Consider the following 18,812-nt stretch of genomic DNA (forward strand, 5'->3'; position numbering starts at 1 on the left):
AGCTAATAGAACATAATACGACACATCTAAGCAGCAAATAACTACAAAAAAGCAATGAGCAGCACAGCATTAAGAGTGAGTGCCACTCCGGTTCAAACTCGGTCTGGGCATATAATCTGTTTAGCTTTACAGTCATTCAACTGAAATGGTCTTTAGGAGAAACAAAAGATTCACAACTGAAAACACACAATCTGTGTTTTCAGTTGTGAATCTTTTGTTTGTTGTCAGTGTTGTTTGTCAGTTGTGAACAATCTGACGCCGCATTCTGTATGATATCTCACTGCACAGATGAACCCTTAGGTATGTTATATTTAATTGGATTAGACAGGCTCTAGAAAACGCGCATGATGGGCCGACTATGCTATCCTCGCTGCCGGCCACGCCTCGAGTTAAACTGCAACGTTCGCGCTGTGCATAGCACATTGTTGCCTTCATCAACTTCCATACGCGGCGCGAACAGCCAGAACTGATTAAGCTCGATCAGAGCTTAACCTGAGTCTGTTATCGTCATCAGACGTGTCGACGAACCAAGAACAGCAAAACCATGAGCCAACCAGGCTAAACATGCGTTTTAATTGATTAATGTGGCGTACGGGGCGTCTTGGTGCATAATTAGATGCCTGCAAATACGTTTTGCATGTCCACTCGTTTTAACTACATAAAAACCCTAACACATTTTCTGGAATCGTTCTTGCTCACGTGAGTCTTGACAAGAAGTGGCGTGTGAAACCATTGCGCAGCTGCAGTGATAGTAACTGCGGTTCAGTCTCGGGCAAAAGTATACGGATGCAGAGTGCAGATTCGCGGAAAATAATTTATTTCTACGTTGCTTCTTTATGCAGTCCGTTGGTATGCGTAGCAGCGGATCGCTGCATGTCTCCTATGCATCTGTGCTTTCAATGACCGACTGTAACTGGCCGCGCAGAAATTAGCTTTTCACCATGAATCTGCATCCGGCTAACTCTTGTCTTTGACTGTACATTCTGACGGTTCGAAGAAGATCGTAAGGAACGACTTTTCTCTCTGGCATCCATTACGCCGTTCCATTTATTTCTTTTGTGCGTTTTTATCTGGGTTTATGCCTTGCTATGGCCATCACCTTTAATCTTTAGAAATACTGGTAGGCTAAAAAATTTCTCTGCACAAAGGTGCCTTATTCCTGTCCTGGCGAATGGTGCTTCCTTGGCAATGGTAGCCGGGATCAGGCTGTACCCCAAGCCCCCTTATTCATTCCGATCAGAGCTCGCTTTATGTTAATCCGGTGAAGAAGTACGGTTGCATCTGGATTCGAACCACGGTATTCTTGCATGCAAGGCCGATGCTCTTACTTAGGCTTTGCTGCGTTGGTTGTCACGAGTCTGAATGAATAGGCCATATTTGAAGGACAGCAATGTGTTACGTGGGCTAGCTATGGGATGCGGAGTTCACGCGGCCGACTGCCATTAAGTGTTAACAAAGCATGAGCTGGCAAGTTGGCCCGGCTGTAGAAACTTAATTTTCCAAAATACAAAACGGCTCTAGCTTTCCCTCATTTCGTTTTCCTTTGTTCTGCAGGCGAAATTAAGTACGAAAGTGACAAGCTTTATTTATGCAATGATTTTATGGTGAGACTGTGGCGACAGTTGGGGATCATGCAAGAGGACACTGCGGCTCAGGTAAGATTACAAGCGCTTGATTTTTAAAGCAACAGCGAGGTGATGTTAATATCCTCGCATAATTTGCAGGATTCAAAGGACCTGAACCCCGGCGGAGTGAAGCAGAAGCGGGAAGTCGAGAAAGAAAATCTCCTTTTTTTGCGACAAGAGACGACTATTTAAGGAAGCGCCCAATAAAGGTTTGAAGAAAAAAGTGTGTAAAAAGAGCGCATTCAAAATACATGTGATAGCAGTGAGTCGAAAGCGTCTCACCTTTATGTAATAAATTACCGTTCAAGCATTCCGTCAAATTATATATAGAACAGAGCTTTATTTCCCTTAATCCGGCTGGCTGTATCTAAATTGCGTGCAGTGCTGTTTATTACAGAGTTAGCTAGCCGCTTTACCTATAGGTACCTTATGACGTTGCGTATTAGCTGCGCAAATCATCCCTGCGATCTCGCAACACCTCTGTTCTGCCAAAAGTGAAAGAACTTGATCCTTGCTCGTCTCAGACTACACTGTAAAAAATTTCACACCTTTAAAGGGAACATACTTACTAACACACCCTCGCACCCGACAAAATAGGAGTTTCTGTTAATCGTGCACCCGTCCTGCACCCGTCCTGCAAGCTAGCATTTTAGGGGCGGGTGCATTTGGCCAAAATACCCCCCAGTGCAGGCAAGGGTGTTCCTATAAAAAATGTAAAGCTGGCTTCACCTCAGTTATGCATGCCGGACTAATTGGGGAAGGGAAATGTAAAAAACATAAAATATAGCTGTAGCTCGTGTGTTTTATGGGACAAAATATGTTGGCGTGGTTCCTGTGACAACAACACGTGCACGTGTGAAGCAGTAACATGCGTTTTCGGCATTTTATCCACGTTTCACTGATGCATCGACGCGATTGTTAAGGCAACATTCCACATGGCGATCCCAACTTAACTAATTTTAAAGGCTGTACAAACGCTCTGACGGGGGCGATAGTATGCGCTTTTGAGGATTGCACTTTGAGGCATGGTTTACATCTTTCGCACCCGAGAACATACATGCAGCGGCGAGAAAAATATTGGTTCACTCGCAGCTGAAAAAAAAAGGGGTTATTGATTTTATTACAAATGCCAATAAAAATTGCTGGAATAATACCTATGCCACGAATGTGGGTGCTAATTGCTTGTTTTGATAATAACGTGCTCCTGTACTGAATCCATATCAAGGTGAAGCAGTTACGACTGCATCGCAGTGAATAGAGGAATCATTACGTTAAAGTGTTGCGATAATACGGGGTGTTTCACGTAACTTGAACCAAGTATTTAGAAAAAGCGGTTAACCGAGCGCCACAAGGAGCGCCACATGATGGCGAACAATGCATCGTTGGATTTAGCTGGCTGCGGTGTACCGCTTTTTTAAAATCCTTGGTTCAAGTTACGTGAAACACCCTGCATATTTTTCAAACAGAGTACTGTCAGCGCGAAATCATTCTACTTTAGGCACGAAACTACGCGCAAAAAACAAGACCAAAATTAGCAATTTCTTGAAGCAACCTCTGTGTCAACTGGAAGAAAGGTAACGATGGAGACCTGAAGTTAATGAGGGTCCCAGAAGCACTTGAGAAGCTCAAAGAGCAAAGGGAAGAAAACAAAAATTTTATTTTGCCCCGACCTACGTAGCTCTCCAAAACTGAGCGAGTCGCAGAAGGTACCTGTGCAAACTCATTACAAAAAAAGTTTAATGTCTTAAAGCTAAACCTGAGCTATCGGAGACACCGTAGTGGAGGACTCCATACCATTTTAGGCAATCGTGGGTCCTTTAACGTGCACTGACATTCGCACAATACACGGACAATTTAGGCATTTAGTGCTTCCAGTTTCCGTTCTGGACAAACTAGCGAACATCGTCTACGCACAGCAGCGCACAGGACAGAGAACATGAGCTAGAACTTTTAGAACCTTAAGCGAACATTTCCATCCTCCCGCTGATCCCGTAACAGGCGCGCTGCGAGTGGAAGCACGCTGTGCGGGCCCATGAGAGCGCCAAGGGAGCCGAAGGTCTACTGGACCGGAGAAAAATCTGTCGCGATCAGACCTTGCAGTCCGCATTCGGCCTTATGCGTTGCTCTCAATCACCGCTGCGTTTTGTTGATTAATTTAAGTTTATGAAGAGCAGTGCCACAGGCCTAGGGGCATTATGCCTATCCATCATAGCATAGCACCCTCCCGCCCATCTTCTACCTCTGAGCCACCTCACCACGAATGCCGTGGCACCGTCCCTGTGCGGCCCTTCGAAGGTGTCGCTTGACGGTGGGGGTGCCGTCCTAAAATGTGCTACGCCGTGACTGCCATACATTTCATGCTCCCTCCACTTTCGACGACGATATAGGCTACACTTTTTTTATATATATTTCGCCACCATCGAAATGCAGCCGCTGGAGTGAACGTAAAAAGAAAAAAACGGCAAGGGGGCCAATTCATGGTAACTTTTGTATCCGAAGAAATATATCTAATTTAATCACTTTGCATTTTCCGTAACTGGTAACGGTTGGCAATCGTTGCGTATGCTGTTCCAATGCTGCAAATACATTCTAGCTTCCGTACGCACTGTAAAAAGCCCAATAAACTGAATTCAAAACTGAAAGTGAAACTACATTTCCGCCGCTAGGCGGCCACCGGTACCGTCGGGCCTTTGTTGATTTTTTCCCGCCTGTTGTGTGTGGTATGGCGTCGCGTCGTGGTGTGCGGTTTTCAGCGGTTGACGTGAACTGCGTTTTCGACCGCATTTTTCGAGGTACCGCGTTGAACTGAAGTGTTTTTTGTGCATATATAACTGGAGTAGTGCGTAGGTTCGTTCACTGCTGTCCAAGTACGCGTATCTCACGTATCGGAACAGAAGCACCCTTTGGAGGCTCTGCCGAATGCGTTTCTTTGTTGTAGATTGGCAGAAAGGCCGGCGCTCGCTCACGTTTTAAAGGTTTGATATCAGAAATCACGGGCGAAGTTATAATGTGCGCGTGTTTATGCACCAGAATGCATTTTGTAATGTAGAAACGTCCTGAAGTCGGCGTTAATGAAAAACGAGCGTTGCCGTGATTTGGAGACGTACTTCATCAGCTCGGCACGACTACGCACCTGCCTCGCATGGTAAGCAATAGTATGTCTTCATGCATGCTGGTTTGCATTATTCATAGCATATTTTATGGAAGAGCGGCCTCAAGGCTTGCCGCTTCTAGTACCAAAGTGCCAAGATCTGCAGACAGGCAGCTCTTTCCGTGTATCCAAGAAGAGAAGCAGCACTAAACAGAGTTCGCCGAGAATGATTCTACTCAGAGCTGTTTTTGTTTTGACGAAACGAATGTTGCAGAGTACTGCCTCATGTTACTTAAGAGCTCTAGTATGTGTGTTCTGTCAAATTTAAAGCCGTTTAACGCTATTTCGTCAAAATCCTTGTCCTACGGTTTATCTGCACGTGGTAATTTTTCCTCCTGTGCGTAAGGTCTATTCCGTATCTCTGCGTAAAATGCGTTGCGTCAGCGTGACGTCTGAGATAAGCTTTCAGTTTTGTGTGCTGCAGGCGCTGACCGCTGGTCGTTTTTGCATCAGGCCAGGTTTTTGCAAAAATTTGTTGACTCTGCTATCTATTTTGGTTCTTTAATTGTTTTTAGAACGGCATCCAGATTAAAGAATCCTGTGCTGTGCCAGCTAGGTATATTTAGCTTGCTTTTTCAAGTTTTTAAAAGCTTCATTGTTTGGCCATGGTGACCTAATTTCTGAATTTTGGCGGTCTGTAATCGTGATGGTATTAAATGGATGTCTGCAGGGGAAAACATCTACATCCACATGGGAGTCCACAGCGACAGCTTGCACCTTGTTGCCACTGGGCAATATTCATGAGCAGTATGGAAGCAAAGGTGCGTTTTAGTTCTTGCTGTCAGCTTCTTTTTATTTTGTATGCTTGGTTCTCTTTTGGGCCATTTTCCCTTCTTTCCTTCATCAAGCTGCTTCATGAAACAGGGTACATAGCCTAACCATGCCCTCATTTATTTGTACATCCTTGCTAGTTCGTTGTCAGCATAAGGTTATTGCTAACCAGTTTGAGTGTTGTTGAACGTAGTTTTCTCGTCATCATCATCATCCTGATTACACCCACTGCAGGGCAAACGACTGCCTTTGCCAGCTGCGGCTACCATATCCCTGCGAACTTGGTACTAGCATTTGGTGATAAAAAGTGTGCTACCGCATAATGTCTTTACCTCATCCACCCGCCTAACTTCCTGCCGCCCACTGCTACGTTTGCCTTCTCTTGGAATCCACTCCGTTACACTTGAGCCCGTGTACTGTGCGATGTCAATGCACGTTAAAGAACCCCAGGTGGTCGAAATTTCCGGAGCCCTTCACTACGGCGTCTCTCATAGCCTTAATCGCTTTGGGACGTTAAACCTCATAAGCCAACCAACCAACACTTGAGGACCAACGGAGTGGATTCCAAGAGAAGGCAAACGAAGTGCCAAATGTGTGGAGGGGTTTGTTTTTTATGATGTGAATGGGATTAGGACAAAAGCTAGAGCTTTTTGGTGCATCTTTATTTGTGTGTCACGAAGTTGGGAATTTCTAAACATTGTCGTTATCAGTTTTTGGTAATGGAAAATAGGTTGTTACAAAAAGTGCTGCAAAATAAAATCCTGTGCTAAAACAGAACCTCTACTCACTGGGTGCTCACTTTAAGACCTGCTTTTGTAACTAAATATATGTGGGCATATGTAAGGGTCTCAGTATGACAAATGTAATGCAGGTACACTCATTTAAATAAGCCAGTCAGAAGCCCAATGCAGAAGCAGGTATGAATACTTAGACAATGAAGAGTGATAATTAAAAAAAAACCTAGACCCTTACTGTAGCATCAGCATTCAAGTTAGTTAGCTGCAGCTAGAATCAAGTAAAAGCCATTGATAACGGTGGCATAGAAAGCCTAGAGGGTTAGTTTGTGGGACATCTGGCACCAAGAGCACACTTGCAGATGTAGGCAAGAGCAAGCTGAATGGCTTTTTGGCTTTAATACATCTCCCATTTCCTGTACAGTCACTTATGCCAGTCCGGTCTATGTTAAAGCAGAATAGCCAACTGTGTGACTCATAACCCCACTGTTCTTTTTTTTTTGAGGTAGCAGTAGCTGGCATCACAATTATTTCAACTGCGCAGAGTATGGGCCGCAGTGTAATCAGTAGCAATTACCTGCTGCTCCTAATCCAGCATGTCTGTGACTTGCAAGCAGGGTAGTATATTTCACCTCACCACTTCTTGCAGTGCATTAGAAGTTGTTAGTGAAAGGCAACGTCTTCCACCTAACATGGCCAGTCACAGTTTCGGAAGCTGTTGCCTCACTAGCATAGGTTCGCCTCCATTTTACTAAGGTGTGAAATGGAACATACTAGAAGTGTAGTCACTCTGGTTGTTTAAAATAAGTGTTTTCTCTCGGGTATAAGCATGCATTTGGGAGGTAGCTGCCTATCTGACTAGTGTAATGGTAGCCACTGTGTAGATTGTTTTGTTTTTTTTTTCAATTAATGCTGTTGTTTGCCGCTTTTGTTTCTTGTGTGTGTACAAAGCCTGCAGTATGATAGTGGATATAGCACTTGTGTTCATATTGCCTTGTGATTACACCCATTGTCAGTAAAGTACGTGGAGCACATGTGATCGTTCCCAAGGAACAGGTGGAAGTCAACAAACGGTCTCTGATCACTTTTGGGGAGCTCATGGTTAATCTTTAAGGTTTCTTTAAGCTTAGCCTTTGGTATGCAATGAATTTTCATGCTGCTGTGAGGTGCCTGCAGAACTGCATTATTTTACATTCTAGTACACTCTCGTTTGTGATTCCTTAACTATTATTGATGTCTGTTTTGACTGAAGTAGTACCAAAAATGTTTCATTACATTGTGAAGCTATCACTTAAAGGTACAGTGCTGACTCACTACTGATCTTTATTGCTGTTAAGCAATAAATCGATGAAAAACGAGCACTACCGACACGTGGCACTGCATCAAAGATTGACTACATAAAGCAAAACAAACATTGACGAATAAAAACAAAAAGAATAAAAAATGTTGCAAAAAATCACTATTCTGCCTTCTAAGCTGCTAAGGTAGCCTATAGTCGGGGACAGCTTTCTGTGGCTATGCAGTGGAAGGTACGAGCACGCACCGCCAGCTTAAACACCTATCTCTGTCCCTCGTGACGGTGTGATAAGAGGCACGCTTGTAAAAGGCTTGCCCTCATAGCTTCCACTGCATAGCCACAGAAAGCTGACCCCAAGTATAGTTCTTTTTGTGTGAGCACAACAGAATGTTTGCTGACACACTTGTCTTGCTCCTGACGGGTCAAACGCATCAACAACAATCTCGTCTCACACGTGTCTCACAACTTGAAAAGAATAGGAGCTAGGGCCGGTGTGCGAGTAGTATTCTCTGCTCCAAGCAAATTGCAACGTCTCTGCAAGAGTGTCAACTGTGAAGGGTTGCCACCCGCAGAATGCGAAAAGAACCAAGAATTCTCTTATGTACAAGTGCCCCAAAAATGTGGCGCACAGAAGTGAGCTATCCCGCGGAACGGGCTGTATCAGTCAAACAGGAGATGCCTAAACGACTTTATGAGCGAACACAAGAGCTCCTTAAAACCACCTCCCGAAAGCAATATGGTTATATATTGGCTGTCGTGTGAAAACTGCGCCTCTGCTTTCAGCCAACCATACTGTGCACTTACATAAGGACCAGCACACGCGGGAGATTGTTGTTGATGCGTTTGATGTGTCAGGAGCAAGACAAATGCATCAGCAAACCTACTGTTGTGCTCATATGCAAAGAACTAGGTTACCTCAGCAGTTAAGACGGCAGAGTAATGGTTTTTTCTACATTTTTAACACTTTTTTTGTTTTTATTCGCCAGGGTTTTTGCCCTTCGCAGACAATCGTTAATGACGTGCCACATGTTTTGCAAGCAGGCAAACTGTTGCAAAAAAAATGTTGGTTGTGCCCTTTTTTCACTTGTTTATTGTGTGGCAGCAATAAAAATCGTCAGTCAGCGCCGAGTCTGTCTAGTTCTTTCATCCCATTACTGTCATGGTGTGCCCTTCATGCTGACGAACATGTACCGACTAGTTCAAGAAAGTAACTTTTTACATTGTGAAGCCATTTTACCAATTGCATTCGCATGGTTTGAATGAATGACCATTCAGATTGCTATTGCATCTTTTTGGAAACGAACAAGCTTAAATTTTGCAAGCTTACCAAACTCTTAGAATGCTTATATTTGTTGTTAGCAGCATTAAGTCTCCTTTGCTGCTCACGTCTACAGAAGGCAAAATGCTCGACTCATTATGATATTGCGGGGACCATATTTGGTAGACTGGCAGGAACAATGCCACCATCCAAGTAGGGGAGTGGGAGTTCTCAGTGTCAGGGTTATACATCTGTACAATGTAAAGATTCAGATTGGTGTCCTCTTTGTGACTTGCAATTCTAATTTTTTCTAGTGTTACAGAAGCCTCTTAAAGTCCAGCCAATATATTGACCTATACGGAAGCTGCTATATGCCTGGTGATAAGTAGGCTGTGTATTTTGTTCCTGTGCAATACTGAATAAGGTGATTCCAAGCCACCTTATCCAGACTTTTGCACTCGACTCCACTTGATTTCTTAAAGAAACAAAAAAAATCATGGCTTATTTTATTACCATGACAAAGATTTTTCCATCATGTTCTTGGCAGAGAAAAAGATGTTTCATGTCGTGGCCACCGTCCTATGTTTACAAGCAAAGCTAAGTCTTGCAAAAGAACATGTTAAAAATAAATGCTTTACGCATGACTGAAACTTTTTCGTATAAATGAAGGATGTGCTTTCATATCCAATAAATTGGACTCATGTATAAAACATGAAAGAAGGTGCAAAAATATTGGAAATTGATATATGTTATCCAATTTATGTTCTCATAACCGTCATTTAAACCATTTTTCTGGGTTATCCAAAAGGCAAAGGATGGAATAAAAGTGTTTCAGAGATGAAAAAAACGCAAGGCATGTCAGTCAGCTAAAAAAAATTATATTTTTGAGGCATATTCAGCCACCAGTTGCACAGTGAGGTTGGCCTTATTTATTTTCTAATGGCTGTGACATTTCTAAAATTTTAATTGGAGCAATTTTCATTTTAGGCGAGAAAATAATTTTGCAATTTGAGTCTACCTTCAACCGCAGCATTGCTGGCTGCTTGCTCGACACTGCGGTGCATGCTAGAGCCGGCATGAAGGAGACAAAGCTTTGCTGCACGGTACTCCATGTGGATGCTCCTCATATTTTGGTTTTGAGAAGTCTGCTGGCATATTCGCTCAAATGTTTTCAGTTTAAACTCAAGCATGACTTAAGTCCAGCGTGCACCATTGAGAGAGATAAAAAAGGCTTGATGTGGTGAAAAATGGGTATTCCTTGTAATGGTAGCACTCTTGTAAACCGCCTAGTGAGTTCACCTTTGTTTTCTTGAATATTTTGTTGGAGCACCCAGAGGGCTACGGCAATCTTAATGGTTGTCTCCGGCCATGTACATAGCTTATACAAGAACAGTATTTGACCTTTCTATGGCCTCTGAATGCTTGCTGTTGCTGCAGGGGGCCTCACACTCCCACCAATGCTGTCACAAGCAATCCTCCCATGTGATGTGGTGAAAAAGTCCATTCCACTGAAAAGTTTAAATAATTTTCATGGTAGTAGAGGTTTTAACTCTGATTGGTCAGACCGCAAGAGTGCTTCCCGGCTGAGTACTGTTTGTGCCGAGGAACAAACCAGTCGTTCTGCCATGTGGCCACTTCAGTTTTACTTCTTGTAAATCTATCGTTCGGCAGATTTCTTTATTGCCGAAGCTGGTGCCATCGAAGACCAGCACACCATTGTATTCGTGCAGCGGAGTGCTGGTTTTGTGTAATTTACAGCCGGTGGCAAAGTGTGCTGGAGTGAAAAGGAAGCACTGTGCAGTGTCAGTGTTGAACGCTGGGACTCAACTTGCAAGATTGTTTTCTCGCTTAAAACAAAAAAAGAGCTCCAATTGAACTAAAAATAAATGCCATTAAATGGTGCTGTTTAACTTTCTATCTTTCATAATTTAATTAAGATCACCTCATTATGTAGTAGACTACTGAATATGTCACATAAAGCAAATTTTCTCGACTTTATAATCCTTTCGCTGACTTGCCTTACTTGTTTTGATCTCTGAAACATTTTTATCACCTTTGCCTTCTCGACAGCTTAGAAAATAGAATAATACTGTGAGAACATAAAATTTGATAAAAGATCTCAAATTTTCATATTTTGTACTTCTTACATGTTTTATTTAAAACAAAATAAGTTCAATTTACTGCATTGGATATAGAATACCTTTAATTTATATAACAAAAACTTCATAGTCCTGCTTAAGAATGTTTCTTTTCACAAATTTCTTGCAAGGTTAGGTCTGGCTAGCGCTTACAAACGTGAGATGGTGGCCACGATGGGAAAAAATTATTCCGCCTAAAACAAGCTGGGATAATGTTTGCCTAAGTAATGCAATAAGCCATGAATTTTTTTAAAGAAATCGAAGATTCAGTGGTAAGCCTGGAACAGTTGGCATGGAATGATCCAATGACATATAAATGCCAACTGTGTGCTGGTTTGAAAAAGCCTTTATGATAAAAAGTAACTCAATTAATATTGGAGTGTAGGTTGAATGCAATTTTTTCTGCTGGCATAATTGGAATGGTTCCATATCATACCGTTTATTTCGCATCTTATATTGCTTATATTATATATAAGCAATACTTATATTGCATTGCCACTATTTTTTCCTGCAAGCATTCACCCCATATGAATATTGCTGCTCCTGAGCAGCATACTCAACTGATCCACTGGAATAGTATCAATGTGTGTACCTTTGGTAAATTTCTGGGAAAAATGTATGCATTCACCTGGGTGCTTGGAATTTTCATGTTTCATTTGTAATGGCAGATGAAATGCAGATCTGTCCTAAGGATGAATGTGGCCATTTGTTAACACCATTTTACAGTAGTGATATTTGCCAAATGATTTATTCTATTTAACTACTTTGTACTTTTGTTCACTACATGGTGCATGTATGCCTCAAAGAAAGGGAACGCAAACCAGAAAGGAAACAACTTGGAACCCCTTGTGGTCTTTTTCCAGATTTAGATAGTCTATTAGTCTAGGCAAAGCAGCGTGCAGGGTAACAGGACACTGACAGGAAGACGCAGATACTGTGCTGACTAACAATTGAGGAATTTATTGCTTTGCTCACTATAGATAGAGGAAATATCATCCAAGATACAAAAGAAGGAAAGTCGTGGAATCATCATTTGGTCACATCTGTCGTGATTATTAATCCAGATAGTCAATTTATTTTTTCGTTGGCGTTAGTGATGATGTGCTTGCGTAGGTTGAACAATTCTTATGTGTCATGCATGTCTCATATGTCTCGGCATGAGCTGTTCATTATATTTCCTAAGAATTTTACATTGTCGAAAGTGTGGGGTGCACTCACAGTTCGACACGTGTCTTGCTAGTTTGCTACTATATCCTGTCTCAGTGTTGCTGACATGTTCTATTAGACAAATGTTGACAAGCTCACCTTATTTCCCAACATACGACGCTTTGCATGAGAGACGGATCTTGTAAACTAAGCCACAGTCGCATGCTGTGAATTTGTTTCAGTGCTTCATCTTGTGCTGGGCTGTTTTTAAAGCACCTTTGCTGGGTGCGTTGCATACTACGTTCAGCTACTTTCTGCAAAAAAGCAAATGAAGCCATCGCAAAGAACTTCCGCAAGCTGCAAAAGAAGGTCAAGCGCCATACAGTGAAGAACGAAACCTAAAAAATTGTGTCAAGCCAGCAACTTGACCAAATTAGTGCTGGCTATGAAGAAAAGTGATGGCCTGTGCCTGAATGCATTCTCTATTGCAAAAACACTCAGCAATAACTGGCCTTTCAGAGTAATTGTCGCTGAACAAGGATCAAGGCAGCAACCCTTAGGGCAGTATCTGCAAGAATTACTCTCCTTGTTCACTGTGGGAGACCTCTTCCTGGTAAAGAAGCCAGAAGTGTCCGCATTCCTCTCTAACAGCTGTACAGAAGAATTGTCTTCTCATTCTGATCAATGACTTACATTGCACGCTGCTAAATGCCGCCTTGTTTGAGACGATGAGAGAAGGCATTAATTCAATGGGAGCAGTACGATTCCAGAACCTGTGCAGAATTAATACGGATAGATTCCTTGAGTTGCTAACCATCTACTTCCGTTCTACCTATGTAAAGTTTAATGATGTGTGCATACAGTGGCAGGGAGTATGCACCAGTTCCGGCGTAGCACTAATTCTCATTGTGCTGCTAGCCTGTCAAGATAGCCAACTATTAAAAATCTTTGCATGGCACCAGTTTGATAATGACCTTCCGATTTGTGGACGACTTCTTAGTAATCACAAGCTTCATTACCAAGGGTAACACAAAGTCATTGTTGCCATCTTCATGACCTTCTCCAAAGTTCTTGCCAACTTTGAGCTGACCAAAGAAATGCCACTGGATGTACAGCTTCCCGATCTATGGCTGTACTTTGTAGAGACCCATATGTGCTGGCGTTTCTTCCCAGGGTCGAAAAAAAAGGCTGTTGCTACTGGCGCACTGAAAAGTATCCTAAATAGGTCGTGTATTGACCGTCAGCAGGAATGCCTTGAGGCCCACCTGACATGGCTACCTGAAGCTGATTTCCCAGATGACCTCATCTGCAGCCTTGGCTTCAGGATAAAGAAATTTGCCTATCTACCTCTAAAAGGCTTCAGAAAGAACGGACCATAGCTGTCGCAGAATATTATTATAAGGTTTAGCTCAGCAGCAGGCTCGACAGGTCGCACTCAGAAGGCACACCAAACCAAGTCACCCCAAGCACTAGCTGCAGCGTCCCCGTTGTCGACTGTCCAGCGTCAAAACGTCCTCTTCACCTTGCAACTTGCACTGTGGCACTACCCCCTCCGCCTCGCGGAAGGAAGCACAGTCCCTGGGTGCCCTAAGGTGGTGTGAATGGTAGGGCTTAAGAAGGGTGACGTGCACGAGCTTTGTGGGGAGGCCGTGGGAGGAGTGTGGTAGTCCAGGGACGTGATTTGATAGGTCACATTGCTCAGTTGCCTTAAGAGAAGATGCGGTAAGGACCCACGCAATAAGGCAGCAGCTTCTCACCCAGGCCCACATGGCGCGCAGGGAGCCAGAGGAGTACGTGAAAGCCGGGAGGGTAGTGGGCAACATGGTGATTAAGGTCATAGGTGCATGTTATCAGCCACGCGCGAAAGAAAGTGGTCAGGCAGGCTGGTGTGAACTTAGTATGCAACACGCCCAGCAAGGATGCTTCAAAGACAGCCTGGTATAGAAGGCAGTCAAATTCACAGCATGCGGCAGTTACTTAGGCGCCTTGTTTACTAAGTTCACACCAGCTTGCCTGACCACTTTCTCTAGCGTGTGGCTGATACCATGCACATACGCCGTCACAGCTAACTTCCATTCTTCTTTTTGAAGCCTCGTTAGGGTGGATCAGAAAATTTCTTTCATTATCTTCAAGCCTAGGCTGCAGACCAGGTCATCGGGTAAACCAGCTTCAGGTAACTATGTTAATTGGGCCTCAATGCTTTCCTGCTGACGGTCAGTACACAATCTGTTTGAGGCATTTTTTAGTGTGCCAGTAGCAGCAGTCTTTTTTTGAACTGTGGGACGTAACACCAACACATATGGGCCTCTCTGATGTGCAGCCATAGCTCGAGAAGCTGTACCTCCAGCAAGAACTTCGGAGAAGGTCTTGAATATGTGAACAATGCCGTTGTATTGCCCTTTCTTATGAAGCTTGTGGATTACTAGGAAGTCGTCCAAGAATTGGAAGGTCATTATTAAATTGGTGCCATGCAAAGCTTTTTAATAGTTGGCTATCTTGACAGGCTAGCAGGACAATGAGAATTAGTGCAACACAGGAACTGGTGCATACTCCTTGCCACTGTATGTGCAGGTCATGAAACTAAAATAATAGATGGTTAGCAACTCGAGGAATCTATGAGCATTAATTCTGCATTGGATCTGGAATCATGCTGCTCCCATTGAATCAATGCCTTCTCTTACAGTCTCAAACAAGGTGGTATGTGGCAGCGTGTAACGTTAGTCCTTGATGACAATGAGAAGACACTCCTTCTAGACGGCTGTTCAAGAGGAATGCGGACACATCTGGCTTTTTTACCAGGAAAAGATCTTCCACGGTGAGAAAGGAGAGCAATTCTTGCAGATACTGCCCTAAGGGTTGTTGCCACGATCCTTGTTCAGAGACAATTACTCTGAAAGGCTAGTTATCATTGCGTTTTTGCCATAAAGAAGGCATTCAGGCACAGGCCATCACTTTTCTTCATAGCCAGCACTAATTTGGTCAAGTTGCTGGCTTGACACAATTTTTTAGGTTTCGTTCTTCACTGTATGGCGCTTGACCTTCTTTTGCAGCTTGCGGAAGTTCTTTGCGATGGCTTCATTTGCTTTTTCGCAGAAAGTAGCTGAATGTAGTATGCAATGCTCCTAGCAAAGGTGCTTCACAAACAGCCCAGCGTAAGACGCACAGAGACAAATTCATGGCATGCGACAGTGGCTTAGTTTACAAGAACCCTCCGTCACGCGGAGCGTCCTGTGTTGGGAAATAAGGTCAGCATGTTAACATTTATCTAATGCAACATGTCGGAATACTGAGAAAGGATATGGTAGCAAGCTACCAAGACACGTATCGGACTGTGAGTGTATATCACACTTTCGACAATGTAAAATTCTGAGGAAATGTAAGAGACGTGCATGGCACATAAGAATTGTTCAACCTGTTTAAGCACATCATCACTAACTCTAACGAAAAAGAAATCAACTACCTGGATAAATAATCACGACAGATTTGACAAAATGACGATTCCATGACTTCCCTTCTTTGTATTTTGGATGATGCTTCCTGTATTCATTGCAAACTAAACAATAAATTCCGCAGTTGTTATCGCTGCACCTGTCTTGTCTGTGTCCTGTTATCCTGCGTGGTTTTGCAAAGATTCATGCACCAACTGGCCGAGCTCCTTTTCTTGTAGTAGTTTAGTGGCCTTGTGCAAATTTTTCTTGATAGATTTTTGAGGTTAGTGGCTGCAGACATGGGAGATATGTTAACTTAGCACTGTTGCCTGCCTTTCAAGATGTCACTTGCTTGGTATAATAATGAATGCATGCTTTGCGTTAGTTGCAGCCGACCACTCTCATGGAAGGGGTCGTATTGCTGACTTTGATCAGATACTGTGCTTTCTGTTACAGTGAATGTTGCACATTACTTGTTGTTCGGTTTATTGGAAGCATTTTGAAGTGCTCTATTTTCGCCTTTGTTGTCATGGTGTTTTGTGCCATTTATAGTCAGTTTACCCGCCAGGCAGGCCAGTGGTTTGCACTAGCTTTTAGCAGTTCGTGCAGAATTAATTGCATGGTTTGACCACCTTCATTCCATTTCATAACATCTAGCTTTTTAGCTAAAACATTGTTTATATAATGCCGCTTAGAGCTATTTTTTCTAAACCACGGTGGCCTCTTTGGAATGGTTCAAAAGATAACAGCTGGCACTTGCTTGCCACTTGGGCAGATTTTCTTTCTGTTAGTGTTAGCATGCATTATAAAACACATTGTTAATGAGCAATATGTTGGCGTTTATAAGGACCATTGAGCAGTGTAAACTGATGTGAAATATTTTACTGTTTTTGTCTGAAATGCAGACTCACACCATGTATGCTGTTCACCGAAGACAATCCTGAGGTGGCTGAGAACCTGTTCGTCGAGGGAGGATGACTACTCAGCAGGCTTACCACTGCGGCTCACTCCACAACTGTCATAATGTCAGGAATATGCGTGTTCAGCATAAGCTGCCTTAAGTTTGCTTTTTTGCTTATTCCTGGGAGTTAGCGTCACAGTCCAAGCCTTCTTCAGGCTGGTATAGAAGGCTGCACAGGCATGAATTTTTCATTCTGTTTGCTCTGAAAGGCTGCACAAGCATGAATTTTTCATTGTTTGCTCTGGAAAATTAGGAGGTAGAGTAAGTGCAATGGAACCTTATTCTTGCAGCACCATAAACCCAATAATGGCAGGTATGGTGCTGTTGTACCTTAAAATTTTAAGTTCCTTGGATGGCAGTGAGGAATTCATTGGAAAAGCTTCTTGTGCATTGTTTTATGGATGTTTTGTTGTAATAAAAATTTTCAACATTTCTGCAGTTTTGTGAGTTTTCTCAATAAACGTTTTTCTTAGGTGCATACAGCCTGTTTACTGCTATGAAGAGCTCCAGTAACACAGGTATATTGCAATACATAGGCATTATAATGGTAAATTTAAAGAACGCTTAAGAAAAGTAATAAAAGTGGGGACAAATTATGAACCCATTGCATGCTTTTTCCTGAAGGGTGTAGGGGTGTAAGAAGCATAAAACTCCTTTGGCTCGGTGGTAAAGTGTGTGATACACCTCAACACCTTTGGGTCAAGTTATATCATTTTAGGGTTGGTTTTTTCATGAAACACCCCATGTGAAAGGTGTATTGAAATCACAAAACACCCTTCTGGGCCGGGTGCAAGGGTGCGAGTTATAGACACCTGGAAACTCCTTTAAGGGTGTTTTATTTTTTACAGTGTACAATACAATGCAATACAATTCATTCACCACTTTTTCGTACACATAAGTCTGCTGGTCAGCCTAAGCACAAAGCGCTTGTTGGCTGACCTGGCAGTTGGTGGATACATCTTCAGTAAATTTTCTATGCAAAGAAGTGATCAGATAGCAGGATTCTGTCCCATTCGTCACAAAAAAAAAGAAAATGAGACCAAAAGGAAAAGCCCACACTGTAAAAAATTTCACACCTTTAAAGGGAACATACTGATAACACACCCTCGCACCCGACAAAATAGGAGTTTCTGTTACTCGTGCACCCGTCCTGCACCCGTCTGCAACCTAGCATTTTATGGGCGGGTGCATATGGTCAAAATACCCGCCAGTGCAGGCAAGGGTGTTCCTTTAAAAAATGTAAAGCTGGCTTCACCTCAGTTATGCATGCCGGACTAATTGGGGAAGGGAACTGTAAAAAACATAAAATATAGCTGTAGCTCGTGCGTTTTATGGGACAAAATGTGTTGGCGTGGTTACTGTGACAACAACACGTGCACGTGTGAAGCAGTAACATGCGTTTTCGGCATTTTATCCACGTTTCACTGATGCATCGACGCGATTGTTAAGGCAACATTCCACATGGCGATCCCAACTTAACTAATTATGAAGGCAGTACAAACGCTCTGACGGGGGCGATAGTATGCGCTTTTGAGGATTGCACTTTGAGGCATGGTTTACATCTTTCGCACCCGAGAACATACATGCAGCGGCGAGAAAAATATTGGTTCACTCGCAGCTGAAAAAAAAAAAAGAGTTATTGATTTTATTACGGCCGCCGCGCCGCTGCGGAAAGTGCTGACGCACTGTCAAGTCGCTGCTCCGTTCACTTCGCCACGGTCAGCGGGCACACTCAGTTTCCATGCTCAGTTTGCTCGAAAACGCCGTTGAGAGCGTTGCAATTTGGTAGCGCACGAGCGTAGTCACGTGGTATTTTTTCATATTTCGCGGGCTTTCTTTAGATGCCGGAAAAAAGGACCCCGTAGGAGATACGATGCTACAATAAACTGTATTCGTTGTTTATAAACCTGCTCTACAACCTAACGTAATGGTCTTGGCACTAAAGTGAATATATGAAAAATTGCATAATTCACCTTAGTTAATTAACTAATTAAGCGCAATACAAAATATTCTGAGGAGCGCCACATGATGGCGAACAATGCATCGTTGGTTTCAGCTGGCTGCGGTGTACCGCTTTTTTTTAAATCCTTGGTTCAAGTTACGTGAAACGCCCTGCATATTTTTCAAACGGAGTACTGTCAGCGCGAAATCATTCTACTTTACGCACGAAACTACGCGCAAAAAACAAGACCAAGATTAGCAATTTCTTGAAGTAACCTCTGTGTCAACTGGAAGAAAGGTAATGATGGAGACCTGAAGTTAATTAGGGTCCCAGAAGAGCTTGAGAAGCTCAAAGAGCAAAG

The 18,812-nt window shown here is 43.0% G+C and overlaps 1 protein-coding gene and 1 long non-coding RNA gene across 2 annotated transcripts in view; both read left to right on the plus strand.

Annotated features, from left to right (window-relative positions):
* Positions 1-1,817, plus strand: part of LOC149360318 (sodium-coupled monocarboxylate transporter 2-like) — an 80,700-nt gene extending 78,883 nt beyond the window's left edge. The window contains exons 14-15 of the mRNA XM_089569238.1: positions 1,555-1,655; positions 1,725-1,817. Coding sequence (XP_089425364.1) covers positions 1,555-1,655; positions 1,725-1,817 — 194 coding nt within the window. The remainder of the gene's footprint in view (positions 1-1,554; positions 1,656-1,724) is intronic.
* A 2,369-nt stretch (positions 1,818-4,186) lies between these two features.
* On the plus strand, positions 4,187-16,903 carry LOC149360319 (uncharacterized). Its single transcript, XR_016288321.1, has 3 exons — positions 4,187-4,770; positions 5,447-5,537; positions 16,454-16,903. It is a non-coding gene; the product is annotated as an uncharacterized LOC149360319 (long non-coding RNA).
* Positions 16,904-18,812: the final 1,909 nt, after the last annotated feature.

Source organism: Amblyomma mixtum, chromosome 2 (assembly GCF_055824585.1).
Source record: "Amblyomma mixtum isolate Tamu chromosome 2, ASM5582458v1, whole genome shotgun sequence".
NCBI lineage: Eukaryota > Metazoa > Arthropoda > Arachnida > Ixodida > Ixodidae > Amblyomma > Amblyomma mixtum.